Source organism: Microtus oregoni, unplaced genomic scaffold, assembly GCF_018167655.1.
Source record: "Microtus oregoni isolate MIOR12 unplaced genomic scaffold, Mior012 000002F_ref0000024, whole genome shotgun sequence".
NCBI lineage: Eukaryota > Metazoa > Chordata > Mammalia > Rodentia > Cricetidae > Microtus > Microtus oregoni.
Genome location: NW_024543061.1, coordinates 29,280,942 through 29,307,798, shown reverse-complemented (window position 1 = coordinate 29,307,798; position 26,857 = coordinate 29,280,942). Strand labels below are relative to the sequence as shown.

The window sequence follows — 26,857 nt, the reverse complement described above, 5'->3', positions numbered from 1 at the left end:
ACACAGGTTTTGCTAATTTTGATAGGTGGTCCCTATAGGGGAGCAATTTTAGACTGTAAAACATCTGGAGGTGTGCTGGGCTTTTTCTTTTTTTGCGGGGGGCACCAACCAGCTCCCAAATTATGACACATGGACTTATTAGTTATGAATGCTTGGCCTTAGCTTAGGCTCATTTCTGGCTACCTCTTTTAACTTAAATTAAGCTTCTTTGTATCTACCTTTTGTATATCTTACTTTCTGTATATCTTACTTTCACTGCTTCTCATGTCTGTTTGGCTGGTGGCTGCCTGGCATCTCCCTCCCTCCCTCCCCCTCCCTCCCCACTCCCTCTCCCTTCTAGATTTCTCCTTTTTATTCTCGCTCCCTGTTAGCACCGCCTATCCTTTCTTTGCCTACCTGTTGGTCTTTCAGCTCTTTATTAGACCAATCAGGTGCCTTAGGCAGATTAGGTGAAACAAATGGAACACATCTTTATATAATTAAACAAATGCAGCAGAACAAAAGTAACACACCTTTACATAGTTAAATTAATACTGTGTAGCATAAACAAATATAGCCTGTCGTTACCTAGTTAAAATAATATTCCACAACAGAGAGGAGGAAACTTTGATCTATCCTTTTTATACATACTGTTAACATTCACACATGGCCCAGGGTAAGGTGTTGCTATTTTCATGATTCTGAGGCAGTCTGGTCTTTGATATGGCTATGCTTACGTCAATAGTACATTTATTCAGGACTTCATCCACTCCTTACAAAGGGCATCCTTTGATCCCCACAGTTCTCCCCTAAGTACCACATAAACTGGGCATGGTGGTGCATATATCTGTAGTCCTAGCACTGTGGAGGTTGAGACAGAAGGATCAGAAATTTAGCATTAAAAGTGACCGCCTTCCAAATTCAACCTATTGAGATATACTTAGCTTGATTTCCACATCTTGGGTATTGCTGGAATAACAAGACATACAGATGCCACTACCTGCTAGCTATTTTATATCTTCTTTTTAAGAATGTTCATTAATAGTATTAGTTGTAATAGTAAATTTAGTGGGATTTTTATTTTTAGTTATTCAAGACAGGGTTTCTCTGTGTAGTCCTAGCTCCTCTGGAACTCAGAGATCCATCTGCCTCTGCTTCCCAAGTGCTGAATTTAAAGGCATGCACCACCACTTACCTGGTTAGTGGGATATTTTTGGTGTGATAAGATAGACTGATGAGATTCTGCCTCCCTTTTCCACTCTCCACCCACACTTTTCCAGCCCCTAGTGATCATCATTCTACTTTGTAAATAACTTTAACCTCTCGTATACATGGTATATACGTTTGTCTGTGTCTAACTTACTGCACTTAATATGCTGCCCTACAGTTCCACTCACTTTGCAGCAAATGACAGCGTTCGTCCTTCTTTATGGCTAAATCATACTCTGATGTATATGTATTATTTCTCCTCCTTTTCTTTTTTCTGGCTTAAAAAAAATCACTGTTTGCATGTCATGCTCACTGTTGGAGATCAAAGGACTTCTTGTGGAGCCAGTTCTTTCTACCTTTTATGGGTTTAAGAGTTGAACTTAGGTCATCAGGCTTGCTCTGCAAGTTCTTTTATACACTGAGCCATCTCACGGGCTCCTCTTCTGCTGTGTTTGCTTTGTGGGGGCTTTTGGTTTGTTTGTTTTAATTTTTCAGTCAGTCTCATGTCAAACTCACTGTGTAGCCGAGGATGACCTTAAGCTTAAGACCTTAAGTGTCTATATCCCAGGAGGTGCTGGGATTACAGGTGTTCTGTACCCACCCCACCCCCTGAGCTTTTTTTTTTTTTTTTGGTTTGGTTTGGTTTTTCAAGGCAGGGTTTCATTGTAGCTTTGGAGCCTGTCCTGGAAGTAGTTCTTATAGACCAGGCTGGCTTTGAACTCTCAGACATCCACCTGCCTCTGCCTCCCCAGTGTTGATATTAAAGGTGTGTGCCACCACCGCCTGGCTTTTATCTGTTGGTTTTAACACTGGCTGATTTCATGTCCTAGCTTTAGTGCCATAGTGAATGTGGGTGTGCTGATGTGACATGTATCTTCTTTTGAGAAAAGTTTCTTAGATTCTTTGCTCACTTTTACTGTAGCGCCTGTACTACGGGATGGTATGGGACGGTATGCAAGCCGGGAACTAGGCTGGAGATTTAAAAACATACACACACAGACAGAGACATGGGGACACAGATCATTCTTGAAACAAGAATGCCAACTTTATTGTGCTCCAGGGAAGCTTATATAGGGATCCTTAACTGATAGCCACACCCCAGTTCTTGGGATTTCCAGCTCTAAAACCCATCAGAATTCACTCCTGATAGAACTCATGAGGGTCTCATGCTCAGAGCAGCTGCAGGCACAGGAAAATAAGTTGTTTTGCTCAGAGAAGCTGCAAGCTTTTACAGGAAATCCGGGGTCTGGGGGTCCACAGCCCCCAACATTTCACAAAAATGTATTTTTATTATTTCTAAGTATGTGCGTGTGCACACACACATGCATAGGTGAGTGCAGGTACTTGCAGAGGTAAAAGGTATCAGATCCCACTGGATGGTGATTACAGGTCATCGTGGACTACCTGATGTGGGTGCTGGGAATTGAACCTGGGTCCTGGAAGAGAAGTGCTCTTAACTGGTGAGCCATCTTTCCAGACTATCTTTACCTACTTTTGATTGGATTGTTCTCATCCTATGAGTTGTTGCTAATATGTTTTGCCTCTTAATTCCTTATTGAGGTATTTGGTTTGCATATCTATATTTTCTCATTCTGTAAGTTGTTTCTTCTTTCTGTTAATAGTTTCCAATCCTGAATTTTGTACTTGATATTAACTCTTTGTGAGCAATGTGATGGTCTTTAAAAAATGGCATAAAATCCCTTGAGAGGCCTTTTTCTTATCTGTCCAGACTGTGTAGACTTTCACACCCAAACAGGACGAAACTGCTTATGCAGGTTATAAAGATGCATTGAAGCTTTAGTCTGGCACGTAGTGCTGCCCAGGTGATTGTCCCTCTGGTGCTGTGGTTGCTTTTTCCCTTTGCTCTGGTGTGATGATGGTTAGACTCCTTAGGTGAAGCTTAGTCCCAGTGGATTCCAGAGACTTTCACAAAGGGTTTGGGTGCCTATGGTCTGCTGAGACAGTGGTCACAGATATTTTGAAATGTACAGTGTACCATTCTCATGAAGAATTCACATATCAGATTTTACCCAGTGCTTGCCCTTGAAAAAACAAGATTTACACTGTTCCTTCAGGAGCAGGAGAGATGGGTTAGATACTGGGTAATGAAACAAGAAGTGATTACATGTTGAGATTTGAGATGGTGGCAGACTATTAATCCTAGTAAAATACCCTCAAATGTTTAGATCCACACTGTGCAGTAGAAGTTTCTGTCATGGTGGAAGTGTTCATATCTGCCTTTAATTCCTGGTGATTATTGAGCACTTAAAATGGGGCTAATGTTGCTGAAGAGAGTGTTTGATTTATTGAATTGATTTCCTTAAGTATAGCCACCTGTGGCTAGTAATGACTATATTGTAGATTCAGATCTTAACCAGCATTTCTCAAGCTTTTTCCATTACTGTTTTCCTCTCCTACTTGTGCCTCTAGACATTTCCCTACAGTGTCTAGCACTCTGCCACCTAGCAACATTCCTCAGCAACCAGTGAAGGTGTTAATTCCATAGATATACTAATGTGTGTGCTGTGCCTATTAGATTTAAGGCCTCTGATCATTGGTTAGCATCTTTTTGGGGAATGCATGGTCAAGACTAATGGAAGGTGATAGTATTATGAAGCTAACTAATTATCATAGTAGTTGTTGCTGTGACAGTTAAGGCTAATCATATTTGTGACTTGTATAGTTGAGGTCTTGAAAGCTGAGGAAGGTTTTGGAGGAGCTGTAAAGTTCTCATTCATCCTTTGTCTTTAGGGAACATTCTTATACTATCAATCTGTATTTGTTTGTTTGATTTTTGAGGAAAGGTCTCATTATGTAGGCCTGGCAGGCTTGAAACTCTGTATGCGGACTAGACTGTCCTCACACTCAAAGAGATCCACCAGCTTCTGCCTCCATAGTGCTGGGATTAAAGACATGTGCCACTATGCCTACCAATCTGTTGTAATAGTGGATAGTACTTACTTATATATATAACTCTGAAGAGACATACTATTCTTATCTGATCGTGGAGACTTAATAATTTTGAGAGCTTGGCTTTAGTATAGGTTTTTTTTTCTGATTAGCGCTTACAACTTTATTAACCTGTTTCTATTAATCTATATTCTATCACGTGGCTCAGTTACCTTTCCTCTGTCCCATATGTCCAACTTGGTTTGTGTCCCCTTGGCATCTCCTGTGTGCCTTGATTCATCCTCCACTTCCTCTTTCTCCCCGGAAATCCCGCCTATCCTCCCTGCCTAGGTATTGGCCATTCAGCTTTCTATTAAACCAATCAGAAAGCACCTTTAGGCAGAGACACAGCTTTACAGCATACACAAATAATTCTACAATTTTTAAGTGTTTTCACAGCTCCTAGCCATGGTTCTTTCTCCAGTGATCAATCTAAGCATTTAGCCGTCTCCTGAGAGTTTGGGAGTCTCTGCTTTTTGTCTGTAGTGTGTTATATGATCTCAAGTTCTTTAAGAAGCTTCTCTGAGCAGAGCAGTCAAAGAAGACTGTAAAGTCTCCTAGCACTTGGCAGGTGGAGTCAAAAAAGGAATTCAAGACCTCCAACCTCAATTCCTTAAAGAGTTTAAGGTCAGCTTGGGATACACAAATATCCCTAATCAAAAATTAAAAATACAGTCAGAAAGTAGAACTGTAATATAGAACTAGCCTGGTATAGGGCACTTTGATGCCCATGAAAAATGACTGGGTGCTAGAGGATGATTCTTGTAGAGAGATATCATTGAAGAGTGTCTGAGGTCTCATACTGGCTTCATAGTCTGTAGCTGTGACCATTTAATCTTACTGTTCTCTGTAGGCCTTAAGTTCTAAGCAGCAAATTGCCACTTATGCAATAGCTGAGAGAATCTGTACCTTGTGTAGGTCAGAGCAGTTCTCCCTGATTGTGTGGGCTGATTCCACATGGCTTGGGAAGCTGCTTTCTGCCTTCCTGCTCCCTTTCTATTACCTTATAAGCAGTAGTGCTACAGGTCACAGGCCACACAGCCATACAGGCTCCTTATGGCAACACAAAGGGATAGTAGTGTTTAAGGGCACCAAGGCTGGCTTGTGGAAATTAACAACAAAAGCCTTCTAACAGTTAGCTCCCTATCTAGTAAATGCACACCAGCTTGCCTCTGCTGTCTACCATGGCAATAAGATAGAGAACCATGGACAGAATTTATTGAAGTTTGATGGGGAGGGGAGTTGCCAGATAGGTTTTAGATCTCCTGTAATCTTCCTAGATTTTTGCTTTCTTACTCAGTCAACCCTTTAAGGATCACAGGCCACCAAGTAAAAAGTAGTATTTCCAGCTGAGGGATTTAGTCACCGATGGAGCAGTTGCTTAGCATATGGGAGATCCTGTTAGCATATTTATAGCACTAGCAATAAATCTGGCTCTACTTTCTAAGGGTGAGCACAGGGAACACTTATTATCTTGTTGCTTCAGGTTTATTTTTTTCTTGTCCAGACTTAGCCAGCCTTTTCTCATGATGACTAATAGGCCTAAAATCTTCCTTTGAAGAAGAGTAAACAGCATCACAGACCCTAGTAGAGTTGGAAACACAGGGCAGCCTGTGTTCAATGATATCTCTCTACAAGAATGGGTGTCTAAAGAAAGTTCTGGGCAGGACTATACACTCTCCACAGTATTTACCAAACTTTCTTCCCCCAGTATTGCTGGATGTGGAAAGTTAGCATGAAAGAAAGAATTACTTTAGGATAGTGTGTACACCCCCCCCCCCGCAGGACAAGTGGTCATGAATCCAACATAATAAAGAGTGTCCAGAGCATCACTGCTCTCAGGAGAGCAAGCCTGCTGTAGGGCACATAATGAGTAAGAGCTAAGGAGTTGTGATGAGCTTACTTGACAGTAGGTACTGGGGTTTGAGAATGAGGCTTAGTTGAGAAGGTAGTTGTAAGGTTTAACTATTTCTCTCAACTCTACATGTTTGGTTTCCTTTGCCATGGTTAGCTACTACCTTCGATGAACCTTCTCTACCTCCCAGCTGTCTCCTTTAACCTCTTGAACATCAGCTCTCAGGATCTGACCCTTGCTTGTTTTCCAGACTCCTGTTCCTTTTTTTCTTTATCTTTTTCTTTTTCCTTTACATTTTCTGTCCTGCTTTCTGGATTAATAACAAGTAAAATGTCTTACCCCTTATCCACGGCCCCCATCCCCCGTAAACTATATGATGCATGTATGGAGAGGTGAGAGGATAGCCTGGGCTGTTGATCATAGTCTCTGTTTGCATAGGTCAGGGTAGCCTGCCTAATAGCGTTCAGAGACTCCTGTCTCTGCCTCCTATCTCACCCTGGGACAGTGGGTCAGTCACAGATGTGCACTAGCTACCACGTTTAGCTTTATGGGGCTTCTGAGGTTTTGTGCTCAGGTCCCCATAGCCACACAGCATTTACCCTCTGAGCCTCTCGAACTCCTTTATGACAGTGCCAAGGAAGGAATGCATCTTTCCAAGAAATGCATATTCATTATTGAGTTTGTCTCTCTCTGCTGGTATGTCCCTGCCTTTGCCATGTTCTGCTTGTACGGCCTGGTGTCCCAATGGTATCATTTGACTTCCCAGATAACAAGCCTCTAGAAAGGCAGCTCTTTCCATCAGTTTTCTTTTATATTGCATTGTGTGTTTCAGGAATGCTGGTGTTTGCAGCTTATCATGAAGGGGTAAAATCCCAACAGAAACAAGCATTCCTTCGGGTGAAATTTAAATCCCAAATAATCACATTATCCTTCTTTGGAGATAGGATCTCCAAAGCACCCTTGACCTCACCATGTACCCAGACTAGCTTCAGACTCATGATCATTCTGTTTTGCCTTCTTGTGTGTTTTTAACAAGTCACCTTGCTAGCAGAGCCCTACATTTCTTGTGCTCTTTCTGTCAACCAGGGTTACTGCCCAGATCTCTTGTTCCTCAATGCTGTTTCCTCCAAGCCTCACCTTCATTCTAGTGCCATCAGCTCTTGTGTTGATAGCCGCATCAGGCCTTCATGAGCTTCTCTAGACTGTGGTTTCAGGACTTTCTCATGGCCTGCAAGGCCCCATATGATGTGGTGAGTGGACTGTCTGATTCTTATTTCTTTCTCTGATGAGACCTATGAACATGCTGTTCTCTCTGCCTGAAAGACTCATTGCTATCTTTCTACTTTAGACCCACGCTCAGCTGGATCTTCTACAGGAATCTGTTCCCCGTTCTTGAAGCTGTCATAATTGCCTTCAGCATAGCTTGATTTTAGTATTTACCACATGAACACACAGTTAGCATACAGGGTAACAGGTTTCATTATGACACTGATTTGTTTGATGTCTCACATACACAGTATTTTATGTCTGTGATTGATATGATTTTTTTTTTTTTTGATTTTTCGAGACAGGGTTTCTCCGTAGCTTTTGGTTCCTATCCTGGAACTAACTCTTGTAGACCAGGCTGGCCTCGAACTCACAGGGATCCACCTGCCTCTGCCTCCCGAGTGTCCTTTTGAGGATTTCTAATAGCATTTTCCTTTTGAATTTCTTCGGAGATGGTAGTTCTAAATTAAACTACAGATCAGCAACTACTTACTAAGAGGATTGACATAAAATTCTTGGAACATGAAAGTTAGGCATTTTAGCATCTCAAAAGCAAATGAAAACCACACAAAATCATGTAGGTGGAGACAATAGCTTCATTAAGAGGACTGTGATTTGGTAACTGTTCCCATCAAAAGTGGCAACATGGCTGTCTTTCAGATGCACTCTTTTTTTTTAATATTTATTTATTATTATACAATATTCTGTCTGTGTGTATGCCTGAAGGCCAGAAGAGGGCACCAGACCTCTTTACAGATGGTTGTGAGCCACCATGTGGTTGCTGGGAATTGAACTCAGGACCTTTGGAAGAGCAGACAATGCTCTTAACCGCTGAGCCATCTCTCCAGCCCTCAGATGCACTCTTGTTTTGTGCTGTTCACACTCCCTTCTCAAGTTAGCAGAATGGCTTGGATCATGTGTGGAACCCCAGTTGCTCAGGTAATGCAGGAAGAGCAATGGCCACTGGAAGGATGGAGGTTGAACGCTAGCTTGGACTTTGTAGACATCTCATGGTTGTCAGTGATACATTTTGACCTTAAGGAAAATTACAGACAGGCCCTTGTGCCCTGGGAGGCAGGAGATTGGATTTGGAGTTCAGTAGCTAAATTGCCAGTGGCACTGCTGTACAGTCAGAGAGGTACACAGACTCAGTGTGACCAGTTACTGAATTCTGCCTTCCAGGCTGTCCTCACAAAATGACTTTGTTATTTTACAACAGTGACCTGGCCAAAGCACCCACTCATACCCTTCTTTCTTGTCTGACTGGTGAGATTTTATTCTTGCAGTCTGAGAACCAGCTATCAATCTCTCTCAACTTTTCTGGGTGCTCCAGAAAGTATAGCTGAGCCATTACTTCTTTCCTTCTCCCTCCACTGTGCTAGCAGACACCAGCCGTTTGTTCTGTCTAACCTGGGAATTTCCAGCACTTCCAGATGGTTTTTTATTCTGTTAGTTTTAACCAGTGAGACATTTTTGCTGTTTGTAGTTCTGGTCAGTTTCAGCCCCTTAGCTTCCTGTTGTTTAAGGTAATGTTACTGTATTTCTGGGTTCTCTTTATTTCATTTCTATTTATTGTCTGGAGTGTATGTTTGGGGCTAGGAGGCATTCATGTGACTAGAGGGACTTGTGGAGGTCATAGGACAGCTTGGGGGGCAGGGTCAGTTCACTTCACCTTGTGAGTCTCAAGCATTGAGTTCAGGTCGTCACACTTGACAGCAAGAGCTTTTACCCACTGAGCTGGCTTGCCAGCCTATTCTGCCATCCTGACCCCTTTCCTCCTCCTCTGTGTACAGTTTTCCTGTGTGCAGGTTTATTTTATAGAACTTTTTGAAAAATACATTCAGAAAAGTAAACAGAAGTTAATATGGTCTCATCTGCCCTAAAGAGGTGATGTTTGATCTGGAAGGGTGATCGCTAAGTCCAAATAATCACCTATTCAGGACCCTTTCTTCACACATGATCTACTTAACAGGCAGATCCAGTGAGTTCGAGTTTAGCCTGGTCTATATAGGGAATTCCAGGACAGCTATGGCTGTTATACAGAGAAATCCTGTCTGGAAAAAAAAAAAAGTTTGTAAAAACAATTGCAAAATTAAAGTGTGTGTCCTTCAACTTGTGGGTAGACTTCTTTCCCTACTTCATGGCAGATCCACAAATGTAGATCTGCAGCTCTCTCAGGCAGAACTCCACATTTGGTGAAGACTGCAGTAGAGTGGGCATGTCTTCTGCAAACTGAACAGCTTCTTGGTCTCCTTACTTCTGTGTATCACACCACATTCTACTTCTTTGCCTCCTCTCCCCCATCCAGCAAGCACGAGGAAGTAGCCTTACCTGGATTTTCTTAACTATTATTCAAAGTGGCCATTCTTCTCCCTACCCTCAAAGGACCAGATGACTTTGTCCCCAAGTTGTTCTAACCACCATACTTCCCAAACCAGGGGATAAACACAAATTCTTTTTTTATTTTAAAAATTATGTATGTATTTTATATATGAGTGTTCTATCTGCAAGTATGCCTGCATGCTAGATGAGGATATGCTGTTTAGGTTACCCTTTATCTACTTGTTTGTTTGTTTGTTTTTTTGATGATTGAGACAGGGTCACACTATGTAGCCCTGGCTGTCCATGAACTCATTATGTAGACCAGGCTGATCTCAAACTCACAGAGATGTGCCCACCTTTGCCTCCCAAGTGCTGGGATTAAAGGCATGTGCCACTATGCCCTGCTCTACTTGGCTTCTTGATGGTGTTCTGTCCGGGGAACCTGGGCCCAGTTGCTTCTGCTACTGCACAACTTTATCAGTGCTTTACCATGGATGCCATTAGCTGATGCTGCTGTTAAAGGCTTCCATCTTAAGCTTCTCAGAATTAAAAGCTCAAATTCATATATATATATATATATATATATTTTTTTTTTTTTGGTTTTTCAAGACAGGGTTTCTCTGTAGCTTTGGTGCCTGTCCCAGAACTAGCTCTTGTAGACCAGGTTGGCCTTGAACTCCCAGAGATCCGCCTGCCTCTGCCTCCTGAGTGCTGGGATTAAAGGCGTGCGCCACCACCTTCCGGTCCAAATTCATATTTATATTTTATTTTCTCTTTACCCTGTTTGTTCACAAACTGATCCTAGAAACTGCCTATTTTTTTTTTTTATCAAAATTGTAAGTTTTCACTTAGACATCTTTTTAGATAGTATATACTCAATGCTTTGCTGGGAGCCAGTAAAGGCTGGTTTCACCTGTGCTCCCTGAGCTTTGGTAAAAGCAAAATATACCTTGGTTAGTAAGTTATGTGGGATGTTGAAGCTCACTATGGGCCCTCTGGGCACAGCAGCTTGTGCTGTATGTGTCTTTCATGGGGAGCCTGAGCAGCTGGAAGGGAACATTTTCCTTTAAAGAATAAGTGTGAGTTCGAGGCCAGCCTGGTCTACATAGGGAGTTCCAGGACAGGCTCCAAAGCTACAGAGAAACCCTGTCTCGAAAAAACCAAAAAAAAAAAAAAAAAAAAAAAAAAAAGAATAAGTGTGCTCTGCCAAGGGTGACACTGATGTCTTTTGATCCTAAACCATATGCTGAATGGACTCTCGCAAAAATTCCCATTGTTGATGCCCACTGCTGCCTACTGACCATGTGTAGAAGCTGTGTGAGTCTGAATGGAAGATCTCTCCATCCCTGAATTCTCCTCTAGCTCTTACAACCTCCCAAAGAAAATTATCCCACAGACAGAAAGAATTCAGAAATATTTTCTCTCCTCTCCTTCACTTCCCTTCTCACTCTCTTTTTGGTGTATGGACTAAACAGGTCCCTTTACCACAAAACAACATCCTTAGCCCCAGAGACATTCCTTACAACATTCATCCTTCCACATTTTTCATGTATTAACAGCATAGGGGAATCAAAATAAGTCAATTGTATGCTGCTTGTTGTGGTGGTAACTTGATGGCCTTGGGGCAGCAGCCCTGTGTAGTTTCCAGATGAAGAAAGTGACTCACTTTACTGCTGCAGAGTAAGCATGTTAGGCGCTCTGTGGCACTGCCTGTGGGCAGACACAGTGGGAAGGAAACAGATGGGTCAGTATGCGTGAGCAGAACCTGAGTTAGTCTTCCTTTCCGATACTCAGAGAGGCTACTAAGAAGTCAAGCTATGACCAGGACATGTCGCACACACCTTTAATTTCAACAATCAGGAGGCAGAGGCAGGTCATGGGTCTCTCATGAGTTCGAGGTCAGCTTGGTCTACATAGTGAGTTCCAGGACAGCCAGAGCTACATACATGGTAAGACCCTTTCTAAACCCCCCCCCCCCCCGAAAAAAGAAAGGAAAGGAAATCTTTGCAAAACCTTTCTTTTTATCTCTTAACTCTGTCCCTTGGATTTGTAACCTGTCCAATGGCATAATGTAATCTCCATCTCAAAAAGTGATTCTAGACCTTAGGTGAGACTGAACCCTTGCTTAGTCAAGACAGCCCTTGGGGAGGTGGGGGGAAGTTAGGCTCCATATATAATGCATGGTTTAGGGTATGAGAAAAATGTAGGTGTGGCAGGAAGCTAAAGGAAAGTCTCTGAGGATTCAGCTCTCATGTACTCAGCACTGGCTGCTGTTTTTCTGACCAGTTCAACTAGTGAGAGTAGCCAGACCTTCTCCTTGGTTGATCTATTTGCTTGTTTTTTGAGACAGCATTTCTGTGTAGCCTTGGCTTCCCAGGAACTCACTCTGTAGACCAAGGTGGTCTCCACCTCATGGGGTTGCGCCTGCTTCTGCTTTCCTAGTGCTGGAATTCAAGGTGTGTGCCGCCACCACCTGATCTTGATTGCCAGTTTCATTTGATTGAGAGACACTTAGGAGATGTATAAAGCTCGTTTTGGGGGTGTCTGTGGTGGCATTATTGCATTGATTTTATTGTGTGTATATGTGTGTGCATGTCTCAGCATCCATGTAGAGGTCAGAGGACAACTTTCAGGAGTTGGTTCTCTCTTTCCAATCTGTCATACTGGGGATTGAACTCTGGTTATTAGGCTGGGAGGCACTGACCCCAGAGACAATTAAGTCAGGAGACATTCTTTGAATGTGGGTGGTACTATCCCATATGTTATTATGTGGTGGGGGAAGTGGCTGATGAAATAAGGAGCAAGGAAGAAGCCTAGTGGTACAGAGTTTCTTGGACCCCCCCCCCCCATCATGACATAGAGACTAGGCTTAGTTCTAGCTATCTTTTTTTTTTTAATTTAAAGTAACCCGTTTCTATTAATCGATGTTTACCTCATCTGCATACTGTCCATCTTGCTTTTCTACTTCCTCTGATTCCGGCTGACACCCCCCCCCCGCCCCCGCCCCACGAGTCCCACCTTTCCTTCCTCTGCCTAGCTATTGGCCATTCAGCTTTTTATTAGCTCAGATACAGTAAAACAGCAGCACATCTTAACACAGTCAAGCTTTCTATCTACAATGGTGGTGTGTCCTTGGTTACAATTCCTGTGATGAAATGGCATGACTGAAAGCACCTTGGGGGAAGAAAGGGTTTATTTGGCCTACATATCCCAAGTCAAAATTCATCGAGGGACGCCAGTGTAGGAACGCAAACCAGATAGAACTTGGAGGCAGGAGCAGACACAGAAGCCATAGAAGATTGCTATTTACTGGATTGCTCCTCGCAGCCTATACTCAGCTTGCTTTCTTATGGAGCTCAGGATCACTAGCCCCAGAGTTGGTACCACACACAATGGGCGGGATCTCCCACATCAATCACTAATGAAGAAAATGACCTACAGACCTGCCTGATCCTATGGAGGCATTTTCTCAATTGAGATTCCCTCCTTTCTGACTCCAGCTTGTGTCATGTTGACATAAAACTAGCTAGCTAGCACCCATGATGCTTAAATAAAGTGGTTCCTAGCCAGCTGTGGTGGTGCAGGCTTTTAATTCCAGCACCAAGGAGGCAGAGGCAGACAGATCTCTGAGTTGGAGGCCAGCCTGATCTACGGAGCGAGTTCCAAGAAAGCCAGAGAAACCCTTTCTTGAAAAGCTAGAAAGGAAAAATAAATAAGTAAAGTGATTCCTTTGCTGAGAAAGTAGTGCTTAAGTAATGAGGCCTATCTTTACTGTGGACTCGTGATGACTCTGTTTGGACCATTAATCCCAACTGATGGCACCAGGAATGGATCCAGCATTTGAGAGAGAAGGCAACATCTTCATCCTTGCAGCTCCTCCCTTGTTGTCTAGACTAGCTCAAGGGTTCACGGTTCTGCTAAGGATGCTGTTCTCTTCATCAGAACCCCAGGGTAATCTGAGTGAAGGCTGGGACTCTGTTCCTGATTGGGTAGAGTGGCAGCACAGGAGACAAGGTCTTTTTCCTCAGCTCACCTGTGCTTTTCCTCTTCCTATAGCTTAAAGGATGACCTCTAGGAAGAAAGTGTTGCTGAAGGTCATCATCCTGGGAGATTCTGGGTAAGTATTTCTCATGAATATGAGCTCACAGACGGATTTGAAGCCTCATCTTCACTGATCTCATCTCTGACAGCTCCACATTCTGCTCTGGGCCTGTCTTCTAGCCTTACTTTTGGGATATAGTAGAAACTTGAATGTTCCTTTGGTGTATATTTTTGTTCCTTGGTTTTTTTGCATGGGTTTGTGTGCATGTCCCTGTATGGATGTGTGTTTTCCTGGGAATATTCCAGGGTGTTGAACATGTTAGGCATGCACTCTACCACAGCTGCATCACTGTCTCTTTTAACATGTTTGGATTTGAGATTTTTGGGGAGGTAGTGAGGAGGGGGTAGGTCTGAACCCAGTAAATGATTTGTCATTTTTATGGATCCTTTGCTATACCATGTGGCCAAACTAGAAAGTGCTAGTCTCATGATGAAGGTACTATCAGTACCTTGCCTATGCAGATGTGGGTCTGCCTGCATGTACATTGCTGTTCCCTTCTGTGCCTGACCAAGGCTTGTATGTGGAAGAGCCAGGACCAGAAGAAGACTGGATTTTGTTTCTAGATTGTACACTCACCAACTAATGAACTCTTCAATGGCCAATAAGATTACTTGTTGGAATACAAAAGAGTTCCACAATCGTCTAGTAGGCTTTTCTTTTTTTCTTCTTTTCGGGGGGTGTTGAAACAGAGTCTCATCCTGTAGCTCTGACTATTCTGGAACTCATTGTGTAGACCAGGCTGACCCCAGACTCACAGAAGATCCACCTGCCTCTGCCTCCCAGTTTTTTTTTTTCTTTCAGTTTTCAGACTTGGTTTCTTATGTGACTCATGACAGCTTTGCTTCACTGAGGGTTTGTGTATAAATTAGTAAGATGGCGCAGTGCACATGCCTTCATCCCAGCTACTTAGAAGGCTGACGTGGGAAGGTCACTTAAGCCTGAAGCAAGCCTGAGCAGCACAGACTCTGTCTCTGAAAAAAGAAGGCAATAAGAACATATAAAAAACAGGTGTGCCCCTCTATTCCAAATTTCCTTCCTTTCCGTAAGAAAACCAGCCCCTCCCCCAGTATTATCTACAAACCTTCTAGTATGTGATGGTAGGGTGATTGTTGTCCTACGCTTGGTTGAGAGGGAGATACCTGTTCTCAATGATGACAGGTGGGTTACTTTGATAAAATGATTTGTTGTTATTGTTTTTATTTTTCAAGATGTTTTGTTTTTTAAATTGCTGTAGTGCTGTGGAGGTTAAAACCAGGGCCATGTGTCATGCAAGCACTTACCAGCTGAACTATATCTCTAGCCCAACAGGTTGCTTGTTTTTTTTTTTAATTTATTTATTATGTATATAGTGTTCTGGGCACCAGATCGCATTATAGATGGGTGTGAGCCTTCATGTGGTTGCTGGGAATTGAACTCAGGACCTCCGGAACAGCAATCAGTTCTCTTAACCTCTGAGCCATCTCTCCAGCCCAACAGGTGGCTTTTTAAATTGTGAGCATAAGTTAGTTTCAGTCCCTTATTTGTCTGAAACTTGTGGTTTTCTCCAATTTCAGTGTTGGAAAGACATCGCTCATGAACCAGTATGTAAATAAGAAGTTCAGTAACCAGTACAAAGCCACAATAGGAGCAGACTTTCTGACCAAGGAGGTGATGGTGGATGACAGACTTGTCACCATGCAGGTAAGCCACTCCAGAGCTGCTAGCCTGTTAGCTTACTGAATCTTTTAAGAAATGTATTCCTTATATGTGGGTGTCACAGGACAATTTGGGGGAGCTGGTTCTCTTTCTTCCTGTATATGTGTTCTAGGGATTGACTGAAAACACTTTACCAGCTGAGCCCTCTTGCAGGCCCAGCTTCTTGAATCTAAATTGTTTTTCACATCTACCTCTTGTAGGTGGACTTTTCTTGTCTACCTGCCAGTTCCCAAATAACTGACATGGAGACTCAAAATTTAATGAAAATTATGAATGCTCAGGCTTATTACTAACTAGTTCTTAAAACTTAAATTAACCCATATATATTAACCTACATTCTACCACGTGACATTACCTCTTTTACTTCACACCTCTTGTTTCTTCTCTGTGTCTCACTGGACTCCTGACTCCTCCCTCCTTCTTCCCAGTGTCCTTAGTTTGGTTTTTCCACTTAACCTTATCCTGTCCAGCTGTTGGCCAGTCAGCTTCTTTATTAAACCAATCACAGTGTAATTTACACAGTGTACAGAAAGTTTATTCTACAGCAACCTGTTTTCTTCCCTGTTTCTTAAACCTACCATTATATTCATAGAATTGTTAGATAAAACAACCAGTTTAAACTTGATTGGAGGCATGATAGGAATGGACCAGGGCCTTGTGCATGCTGAGTGTATATGTTCCCCCCCCCCCCACTAAGCTAGACCCTAGCCCCTAAATTTGAATTTTAGATTGCAAGACAACTAAGAATTTTTGTAAAATTTAATTTAGCTAGGTTTGTTGTGTGGTTTTTGTTGTTATTGTTTTCCTAAATTTAACAACCTATAGGTCCTTACTATGTTCCAAAATATCATCTTTCTGGGTTCTTTCTTTCTTTCTTTCTTTCTTTCTTTCAAGATTGGGGGCTGTAGGATCTTTCTGTGTAGCCATGATTATCCTGGAACTTAACGCGCTAGACTAGGCTGACCTTGAACTCAAAATGATGCACTTGCCTCTGCTGGAATTAAAGACTTGAGCCACCATTCGCCATTTGGCTTATCTCTTGGAATCTTTGTCCAGTATTTCAGGTCAGAAATCTTTGTGTGTTTCCTAACTTCTTATAGCAGACATTAAGGTGGTATTTATTTATTTGCTATTCTATTTGTGGCCTTTGGGACTGTAAAAGACGGCTATGTGATTAAGAGCACTGGCTGCTCTTTGCAGAGGACTCAGGTTCAGTTGCTGGCACCACTGTTTCTAACTCCAGTTCTAAGGGACCTGATACCCTCTTCTGCTCTCCAGGCACCAAGCATGCAATTCGGTGCACAAGTGCAGGCAAACCCACACACATTAATAAGTGCTTTTTTTTATAAGGTTGAGTTCTGTTAAGCCAGTCTAGTTTTTCCATGTGTCTGCTCAGCTTCATGCTCCAAGTACATTAGTGGTTCCAGTGAAACAGACTTTTTGGAAATCTTCATCTTATGGCCATACTTTTTTGTTGAGCGTTTTGTGTAGTGTATACATGTTCTTGTGCACAAACACGTCTAGAAAAAGAATCTCAATATTTTTGTCTTCTCTTCTGGTCCATGATGCCCACTCAGGTAGTTGGTACAGCAACATCAAACTAAAGAGACAAGAGAAGATTAATTTTTTAAAAATATTTATTTATTTATTTGTTATATATACAACATTCTATCTGTGTGTATGCCTACAGGCCAGAAGAGGGCACCAGACCTTATTACAGATGGTTGTGAGCCACCCTGTGGTTGCTGGGAATTGAACTCAGGACCTTTGGAATACTCTTAACCACTGAGCCATCTCTCCAGCCCGAGAAGATTATTCTTTGAGTTTCACATTAGACTTTTAGTTTTCCATTAAAGCTGAGGGCTATTGCCCCTTATTTTAAATTTTTTGGTGTGTGTGAATGCAGGTACATGTATACCAAGGCATGAGTATGTGGGTTAGAAAACAACCTCGGGGGTTGATCCTTGCCTTCTATCCTCCCACCCTTTTATTTATTTTCTCCTTAGACAAATAGGATCTCACTTAGTCGGTCTTGCTGACCTGGAATTTGCTGTGTTTATCAGGCTGTCCTTGAACTCAGAAATCTTCAGCCTCCTGAGTACTAGGATTAAAGGTGTGAGCTGCCATTTCGAGCTTCCTCTCTGTTTTGAGACAGGGTCTTTGTTTTTGTTTTCCCACTACGTGTGCCAGACTAGCTTTGTCTGAGCTTACAGGAATCCTGCCTCGGTCTTTCATCTCCCTGTTACAGCGCTGGCATTATAGAGGCTCTCCTTGTAAGTCTGGCTTTTATGTCATGAGTGATGAGGATCAGAATTCCGGTCCTCGTATTTATAACCCTCTGCTTTCTTTAAAAATCTTACTTTTTATGTGCATTGATGTTTTTGCCTGCATGTATGTCTGTCTGAGGGTGTTGGATCCTCTGTAATTGGAGTTACAGACAGTTGTGAGCTGCCACATGGGTGCTGGGAATTGAACCCAGGTCCTCTGGAAGAGCAGCCAGTGCTCTTAACTGGTGAACCATCTCTCCAGCCTTTTTTTTTTTTTTTTTTTTTTTTAAAGATAGTGTTTCATTTAGCCTTTTATGGGGCTTGGGGAACAACAGTGTCTCATAAAGTCCAGGTTAGCCTCAAACTCTATAGCAGAGGATGATGGCCTTGAATGTCTGATCTTTCTGCCCCTGCCTCCTGAGTGCTAGGATTATGGACTGCTGCCACACACTTAGCACAAAGTAAGAACTCTTTTAGTTTTTCGAGACAGGGTTTCTCTATAGCTTTGGAGCCTGTTGTTGAACTAGCTCTTGTAGATCAGGCTGTCCTCGAGAGATACACTTGCCTCTGCCTCCCGAGTGCTGGGATTAAAGGCGCGCACCACCACCGCCTGGCGTAAGAACTCTTAATTGACTCATATTTTAGGGTGGAGGTAATGTAAATCTGCCCTCCCCAGCCCGCCCACACTTATACATCTGGAGGTTTCTAAAATATCTGAGTGAAAGTTAAATAAACCAAATTTGAGAAAAGGAAATGAACAGATTATAGGAACAAAGAAGAAAGTGAAACTGTTACACACAGACTCAGGCTTCTGCCATGGGGTGGGTGTAGCTCGACTTTCTTTGGACTGCCAACTCCCAAATAATGACGTGGAGACTTGGTGATTATGAGAGCTTGGTCTTAGCTTATGCTTGTTCCCAACTAACTCTAAAAACTTACATTAACCCATTTATATTAATCTATGGTCTGCCATGTGACTCCATACTGTATGTCTGAGTCTCTCTGGGGAATCCCCCTCACCTCAGATTCCTCCCAGACTTCCTACCTTTCTCTCTCTTGGTCCTGCCTATTTTCTCCTGCGTAACTATTGGCGTTTGGCTCTTTATTAACCCAGTCAGAAGATGCCTTAGGTAGGGAGTTTAAACAGAGACACATCTTCGCAGTATAGAAAAAGGATTATCCCACAACAGATGGGATGATTTTGTAAGTTTCGGCTGTGAAAGGATAGAAAATCTAAGTTACTGCCCATGTGGGGAGCTGAAGCTGCAAAACGCACACTCAACAGCACAAGTCCAAGGCCCAGAAAGACTGTGAAAGGAGGGCAGGTAGATGGGCCCAGGGTGTGGCAATGCTTGTGGGACTCCTGAGCTTGAGACATCGCTCCATTGTTTACCTGTCCACTCATGTGGTGGTTGCTTTTGGTGTGTATTTGGGGAATGGAGAACTTGGAATTGAATCTAGGATTTCTTAAGTGCTGGACAAACACTGCTGTTGGGCTTTGTCTGCAGACCTTTTTAAAGTAGTGTTTTGAGACAGCACACTGACCTTGAACTTGCAGATCTCTTTGTCTCAGCCTCCCCTGGGTTTGCCTTCCCAAATTTGACTTTGTACATGTAGAATCTATATTCTTCAAAGAACCTGGAATCTGTCTTGAAGAATTTAACAGAAATGCCTATCATTCTTGACAAACAACAAGATTAGTTTGTGGGACATAAGTGGAGTGAGAACATACTCTCCTGGCCATAAGAGGAAATCATATGCCACAAGTAATCTTCATAATGACTGTCATTTTTTTAAAAATGGGAATAGAAACCAGAATGGAAAAAAAATGAGGATATGGAAAAGTTAGAACTTCAAAAACTGAAAAAACAACATCAAAATAAATGAAAGACACTGTTAAATTGTAGAAGCACAGTAAGCTACACGGCTTGGGCAGGGTTTCAAAAAGAACCTGAGACTGGCTAGGTTTAGTGGTACATGCCTTTGATCCCAGCACTTGAGAGGCAGAGACAGGCAGATCTCTGAGTACTGTGAATCTCTATGAGGCCACCTGGTCTATTTAGTTGAAAACATCCAAGGTTACATAATAAAGAGTCTGCCTTTGAAAAACAAACAAACAAAAGGAATCTGAGACTGCCAGAAACCAAATGGCTGCCTAGGAGCTCCCAGAAATAACAGGTGATGTGGAGGAAGGGTTGCTAGGCTGGTGCCCCCCACAGCAGCAGAGGTGGGAGGGAATGGGTACTAGCTAAAATGCAAGTGCTGCCCTTGGGTCCTGTGGTCACAGGGTTGAGAATTTAGATCCCAGCCACACTCACTGTGGCAATATATCCCATCAAAGAGGCGCAGCTGGAGACCCACAGGGCAGAAGGGTCCGGGAAAGGGTGAGATGAGATGGCCGCTTCTGAGTGATGGGGCAGTCTGGAGAGAGCTCCACATATTTCTCAGCTTGTAGTAAAAGATAAATAAGAATGAAGATATCACAAAAAAAGAACCCGAATGATGACCTCCCTGGGCTTGGAGAGTGTATTTTACGTTTTAAAAAGGAGCCTGGTCTGGTTCCACAGGCCTACAATCCCAGCTAGTTCAGGATCATCCAGGACAATTGATTCATATTTACAGATAGTCCAGGCTGCCCTTAAACTCTTGGAATTCTTTTGCCTTTGTTCTCCCAAGGGCTAAGAGTGTAGGCATGAACTACCACAGCTGGTTAATGTGTTAGAACTCCCCACTTTGAGGGTTGAGCAGTGTTACGGACCAAGCCTAAAGCTTCCGATAGGAAGGTGTTCAACCACAGAGCTCTGACTACAGCCCTGTACACTGATTTTAATTTGAAAGAGGAAAATAATTGTACATCTGCAGAAGAGACAAATGGCAATATAGACTTGAGAAAAAATTAATAGAACTTCTAAAACTTTGGGAATGTCAGTTCACAGTAGATTGGATACAGCAGAAAGGATCTACAACAAAGAAAACTGGCAGGAAATGGATGAGAAGGCTCTGTAAGGGCACACCTACCCACTTGTTTTTGTTTAGGGCCTTACACATACCCAGCAAGCATTCTCCCACTGAGCTTATGTATTTCTAGTACAGACCCACTTTTAATTAGTTTCAGGAGGAATAAGAGAAGAGATTAAAGATGAAATTTGCCAAGAATTTCTCAGAACTGATATTGCACCAAATGATGCCCACTTTCAAAAGATTAAGGAGGAGCCAAGAGAAGTGTAGCCACAGAAGCCAGGGAAGGAACAGCCTTGAGGTTGCCAACTAATCCATGATGGCAGTGCAGCAGCAACAGGGGGTGCTGTCCAAAGTATGTCAGCATATTCAGCAGGCTGTTCTAGAACTCTTGGCACTGAAAGCGTGAGTTCTTCCTGCTTTGGCCTCCATGAGTGCCCTACCACAGAGACACATAAATAAGAATAAAACAAAAGCATAGAACTAGAGGAGTAATTTCATGATAGAATGCTTGCTATGACCCATGAGGCCCTGGGTTTTGTCACTGTGGAGCAAAGAAAGCATAGGCAGCTTCCCTTGGTATCTACTCAGAGCAGGTCTGAGACACTTCCTCACCCAGATGCAACTTTTATACCCAGGGCTTTGGGTTTATATAGTTGAGTGGTCAAGCACTTGCATAGCATGCATGTGCTCCTGGATTCAGTCCCCAGCAACAACAAAACTGAGTGTGGTGGTGCTAGCCTGTTATCCAGCACTTGGGATACAGCCACAGGCAGGCGGATTCAAGGTCAGTGTGGGCTGGAGAGGTGGTGAAATGTTTAAGAGTACTGGCTCTTTTCCAGAGGACCCAGGTTTGAATCCCAGCATGCATAGTGGTATTCACAACTGCTTGTAACTCTAGTCCCAGGGAATCAGATACTCTTTTCTAGCCTCCTTGGACACCAGGCATGCACATGGTACACAGATATACACACAGGCAAAACACTCATAGACTAAAATAATAAAAATTTTAATAGAAATAAATGTTATAATTGATGGTCATGTCTATATAGAACGTAAGAATACCCTTGTATATAATTTTAATCTTCAATTTACTTACAGGATCTAATCCCATGTAAGCAGTTATTAGACTGTGTCTAGGAATAATGATACAGAGGGAAATCCATAAATGCATACTAAAGTGTGGCCTGGTGTTAGTTGGATCTTCAGGTGTGGCCCACATTGGGTCCTACTGTAAGGAAACCAGGATTGGAGTTATGCATTGTAATGTTCAGTGGAAGAATAGTGGTGGCTATGTTTTGTTTACATTTCTGATATTGTCAAGGAAGAAGCTAGGTGTCAAGTGTGCATAAACACTCAAACTCAGTAAGCTGAAATTGAAGTCCCTGAGGCAGCGGTATTAGCACAGATGCACAGAAGGCCCATGGGGCAATAGATAGGCACAGAACTTTGCTGGGAACCTTAGGGAGAGAGCTTCTGCTTGGGTTAGAGTGGAACCTTCAATAGAGTAACTACAGGCTTCAGGACCCAAGTGAGGTGGAAAAAGCATAAAGTAAAAATGTTTAGAAGGAAAATAGCCTTTGACATTTAAAGTGCAGCAAGAACAGTCATACAAGGTCAAGGTTGTATGAGGCCACATTAAATCAAATACCTAAATAACCAAAGTAACCACTGAACAGGAGAGTATGCTGTGTATGTATGCCTGTGGTTACGTGGGCAGACTACAGCAAATGGCAGGTTCTGGAAGCCTGATTTCAGGGAATTGGAGTGACGTCAAGGTGGAAGTGGGCAGGCATTGTACTTTTTTACAGTGTGGATACCCGCATACCTCCCAGCCTAATGGTTTCTGTGACTAATCAATGGCTTAAAACTTACCTATGGGCAGGAGGAGAGAAGCATTAAGAGTATCCATTGCCACCCTGCATGTGAGGGTGGATGGCCAGGGAATAAACTGCAGTATAATAAGGTCGTGGGATACTATTAGCTGTTGATTTGGGGTATGAGGAAAGACAACTGAAAGAGATTTACAGCAGAGTACTGTTAGTGTAAGACATTTTTTTCAAGAGCCATTTGCTTCTGGGGAAAAAGTGTCATTGGGGGCAGTGTTTTGTGTGTGTGTGTGTGTGTGTGTGTGTGTCTGCACCACATTCCTGCCTGGAGCCCACAAGAGCCATAAGAAGGCATCAGATTTCCTAGAATTGGAATTACAGGTAGTTATGAGTTGCCATGTGGGTGCTGGGAAATGGGTTCTCAGGAAGTACAGCCTTAACTGCTGAGCCATCTCTCTGGTTATTATAAGTACGAAAGAAAGAAAGAAAGAAAGAAAGAAAGAAAGAAAGAAAGAAGGAAGAAATGTAGGAGCTGGAGAAATGGCTCTGGCTCAGTGGTAAGAAGAGGTCCTGAGTTCAATTCCCAGTAACCACATGGTGGCTCACAACCGTCCATAATGAGATCTGGTGCCCTCTTCTGGTGTGCAGGCACACATTCCCGCAGAATACATATACATAATAAATAAATGTTCTTTGTTTTTTTTTAATGTAAAATAAGAACAGTGGCAATATTAATACCAGGTGGTAGAATGTATACTTAGCATTCATGAAGCTATGAGTTCCATCTCCAGGTTCCTTCTGTAGTACCCTCCCCCCAAATTAGAGCTTTGGATAGGTGAATATATGGGTATACTTTTGGATATAAAAGAGAAAATATTTCATTTGGGAATCTATACAGTAAGCAGTAGAGCTTGCTCAGAGTGTGTTGATGCCCTGTATTCTGTTCCCACTACTACCTTCTGAAAAAAATTCAGTTTGAAAATTTAAAAGGACCATTTGACATAGGGTTATTTTTTTGTTCTTGTTAATTGACAAATATAAATTATACTTTTGTAACTTTGAAGCTAAGGTAAATTAAAAAACTTCCCAGGAATAATGCCCCAGTTTTCAGCATGAGTTTTTTTCTTCTTCTTTTTTTTAAAATCTGCTCAGTCTTTGAATTCCTTATACCATTTGCACCTGTAGAACCATATATATGCCGAACCAGTGGGACCTGCTCCTAGCTTCTACTCTGTTGTTCTTGTCTCAGACCTTTTTTTAAAGAATTTTTAATTAACTTTGTTTTTGTTTTAATCTTTTTTAAAAAAACTTATTTATTTAAAGAAATGACATTGTTAAAAACCCATCAACACAAATATTCATTTTAGTCAGTAATCTTTTATTTCTACTACCCCTAGAAAAGCTTGTGGTAATGAATACCTTGTAATCTCAACAACTAGGAACCTGAGGCAGAAGGATTGCGAGTTCAAGGCCTGCTGTAGCTACATAGAGTACTCAAATAAAGCACAATAATCAAGCCCTTAGAAAGTTCCCAGAATACATAAGTCTTGGCTGTACCTTCATTTTCTTTGTAGCCTGTCCTGGAACTCACTTTGTAGATCAGGCTGGCCTTGAACTTACAGAGATCCACCTGCCACTGCCTCCCCAGTGCTAGGATTAAAGGCATGAGCAACCACCGCCTGGCTTTGTATCTTCATTTTCTTTTTAAATTTATTTATTATTTATTGAGAGTTGAGTATAGAGTTTATTCAGTGGGTTATGGAGGGGAAAGGGAAGAGGAGAGGGGGGGGAGGGGAAGGAAGAGGGAGAGGATAAGAGGCAGAAGCCACCTTTTCCTAAGAGAGACGGAACCTTAAATTTTATTTTAGATGCATTGACGTTTTGCCTTCACGTATGTCTGATCCTGTGGAAGTGGACTAACAGACAGTTGTGAACTATCATGTGGGTGCTAGGAATTGAATCTAGGTCCTCTGGAGGAGCAGTAGAGCTCTTAACTGCTGTAGCTTTATTTTCATTTCCTGTATACATACCCTGGAGAAGATAGAGGAGACTCATGCCACTCCCTCCTATACCTCCCCCCCCCCCCACACACACACACACAGTGCCCAGCATCTTCTGGAGACCGGGTCTTTTGTTTCTTACAGATCTGGGACACAGCTGGTCAAGAACGGTTCCAGTCTCTTGGTGTGGCCTTCTACAGAGGTGCAGATTGCTGTGTTCTGGTGTTTGATGTGACTGCCCCCAACACATTCAAAACCCTTGACAGCTGGAGAGACGAATTCCTTATTCAGGCCAGCCCCCGGGATCCCGAGAACTTCCCCTTTGTTGTGTTGGGAAACAAGATTGACCTTGAAAACAGACAAGTAAGTACCCCGACACCTGACAGGCCCCTCCTCTGGGACCTTGGAGTTTGGAGGGTTTTCTTCCAGGCTGAGAATAATCTAGGAAGGTACTGGTGGGAGTGCTTGTCACCCAGTGCCCAGCTGACCCCAGCCAGCTTTGATGTGAGACCGACTATTAGAGGAAGGAATAGGAATAGGTTTTCTCGCTTCAGGGTGGAAGAGTGCTATGAGTCATGCTGCTCATCGGAGTTCTACACAGCATTCCTGTCGGAACATAGTTTTGTTGATTTTAGCTCAGCTTATTTCTGACCATCTCTCTCCCTTTCTAGAGTTTGTCTCTGTTTCTTGGCTTGGACAGGGGAAAGATCTAAGGGGTGAGCACTGCAAAATCTGTGCCACTTGCCACTTGCAGGTGGCTCAAGATGGGTGTGGGTAAAGGGGTTTATACCAGAGATCAACCGTGGACCCCAGGAGAAATCGCTTTCTACCTCCTGGGATTGGCCGGTGGCACACTGCTAAGACCCACAAGGTCTGGCTATGGCCAGAAATAGCTCAAGTTTGGATACCTCACATGGGCAGCAGAGTGACCTGACCTGCAGGTCTATAGGCCACACTCATCCTCATTCCCAGATCTGTCCTAGGGAGGACCGAGTCATTGTCCACTGTTCATGTCAGTAATGTCCTCCTCCCTCCTCTAGGTGGCCACGAAGAGGGCACAGGCTTGGTGCTACAGCAAAAACAACATTCCCTACTTCGAGACCAGTGCCAAGGAGGCCATCAATGTGGAGCAGGCCTTCCAGACAATTGCTCGGAATGCCCTCAAACAGGTGGGTCTCCAGGACTCCCCAGATGCGAGGTGCCCTCTGGTGATGTCTGATGTTTTTTCCTGGATGCCTTTCTTCCTAGCTGCAGCTGGGAAAACCTAGGTTGCTTCTCTGGGTGGGATAGGTCATGACATACTCTGCCCCAGTCCTTAAGAGAGCCACGGCTTTATTAGTCATCTAAAAGACACAGGGCAGAGCTAGGGTGTGGCTTAGTGATAGAACACTTCCCTAAGATGCAGAGCACTCAAGGACAGCTTGGTCCTTGAATAATGAGTTCCAGACATAGTGAAACCTTTGGGGGAACAAAACAAACATCCTGGTGAAGGAGGTATGGGCTTGTTTTTTTTCCTGGGCAGTTTAGGAGATGAAGCCACATGGGACCTCATGCCAGATCAATACTTCTAGTTAATGAGTTAAAATTGAATCAGATCTCAGCTGCACCTAATTATTTATGTCTGAGCTTCTGCCCCTTCCATGCAGAACAATGCCAGCCTTGAAGGGTGGTTGTGGTTACCTGCCTCAACTCTCAGACCATGAAATGGCTGTTTCCTGAGAGTAGTTATGGACATAAACAAGTAAGAAATACAAGAAAACTGAATCACAAAATCCAGAGCTCCTAGCTACCCTCTTCTTGGAGAAAATAGTATGCACCACGGCAGTATAGAGGCCAGGCCTGTGACATAGGCCTGTAATTCCACCTATTGCAGGGAAGCTGAGGCAGGACGGCAAATTCAAGGCCAGCGAAGGCAACATAGTAGTGCATAGGAGCACTGGAGGTGTAGCCAGATTAGTGTTGGTTTAGCACACGCAAGACCCAGGGGTTCGTCACAGTGTTGGGGAGAATTTTTTCAAAAGTGTGGGCTTGGGCTACTGGCACTTTTGTAGGCCATGGTAAATTAAAGCTGGCTACAAGGCTTCATCATGCACGATCCAGAAAACAGTGTGGGTCAGCAGGGACACCTGAGGCAGGCAGTAGCTGCAAAGACAAGGTATGTTCTCCCATCTCTAGGGAGCTGGGTATCAATGCACTGGTTCTCAGCAGGACAGGACTACTGGCTGTGTGGGTGGCAGAGACTTGGAACGAACTGTTTCAGAGGCAGGAGTTCTGGTGTACAGAGGCTGCACAAAGTGCTTTAAGACAGTGGTGGGCCTGCCCAGGTAGAATCATTCATCCAAACACCAAGAAGCCCCCCCCCCCAAGAAACATGCTTTCTTCTGATTCCCCCCCCCCCCCAGTCTCCCCTCCTACCTGGATTTTTC

At 43.1% G+C, this 26,857-nt stretch overlaps 1 protein-coding gene across 2 annotated transcripts in view; it reads left to right on the top strand.

Annotated features, from left to right (window-relative positions):
* Rab7a (RAB7A, member RAS oncogene family) overlaps window positions 1-26,857 on the top strand; it is a 51,225-nt gene that overhangs the window by 19,991 nt on the left and 4,377 nt on the right. For both annotated transcript variants that reach the window (XM_041679905.1, XM_041679916.1), the window contains exons 2-5: window positions 13,637-13,697; window positions 15,236-15,362; window positions 24,576-24,794; window positions 25,472-25,600. In XM_041679905.1, coding sequence (XP_041535839.1) covers window positions 13,645-13,697; window positions 15,236-15,362; window positions 24,576-24,794; window positions 25,472-25,600 — 528 coding nt within the window. In that variant the 5' untranslated portion in view covers window positions 13,637-13,644. The remainder of the gene's footprint in view (window positions 1-13,636; window positions 13,698-15,235; window positions 15,363-24,575; window positions 24,795-25,471; window positions 25,601-26,857) is intronic.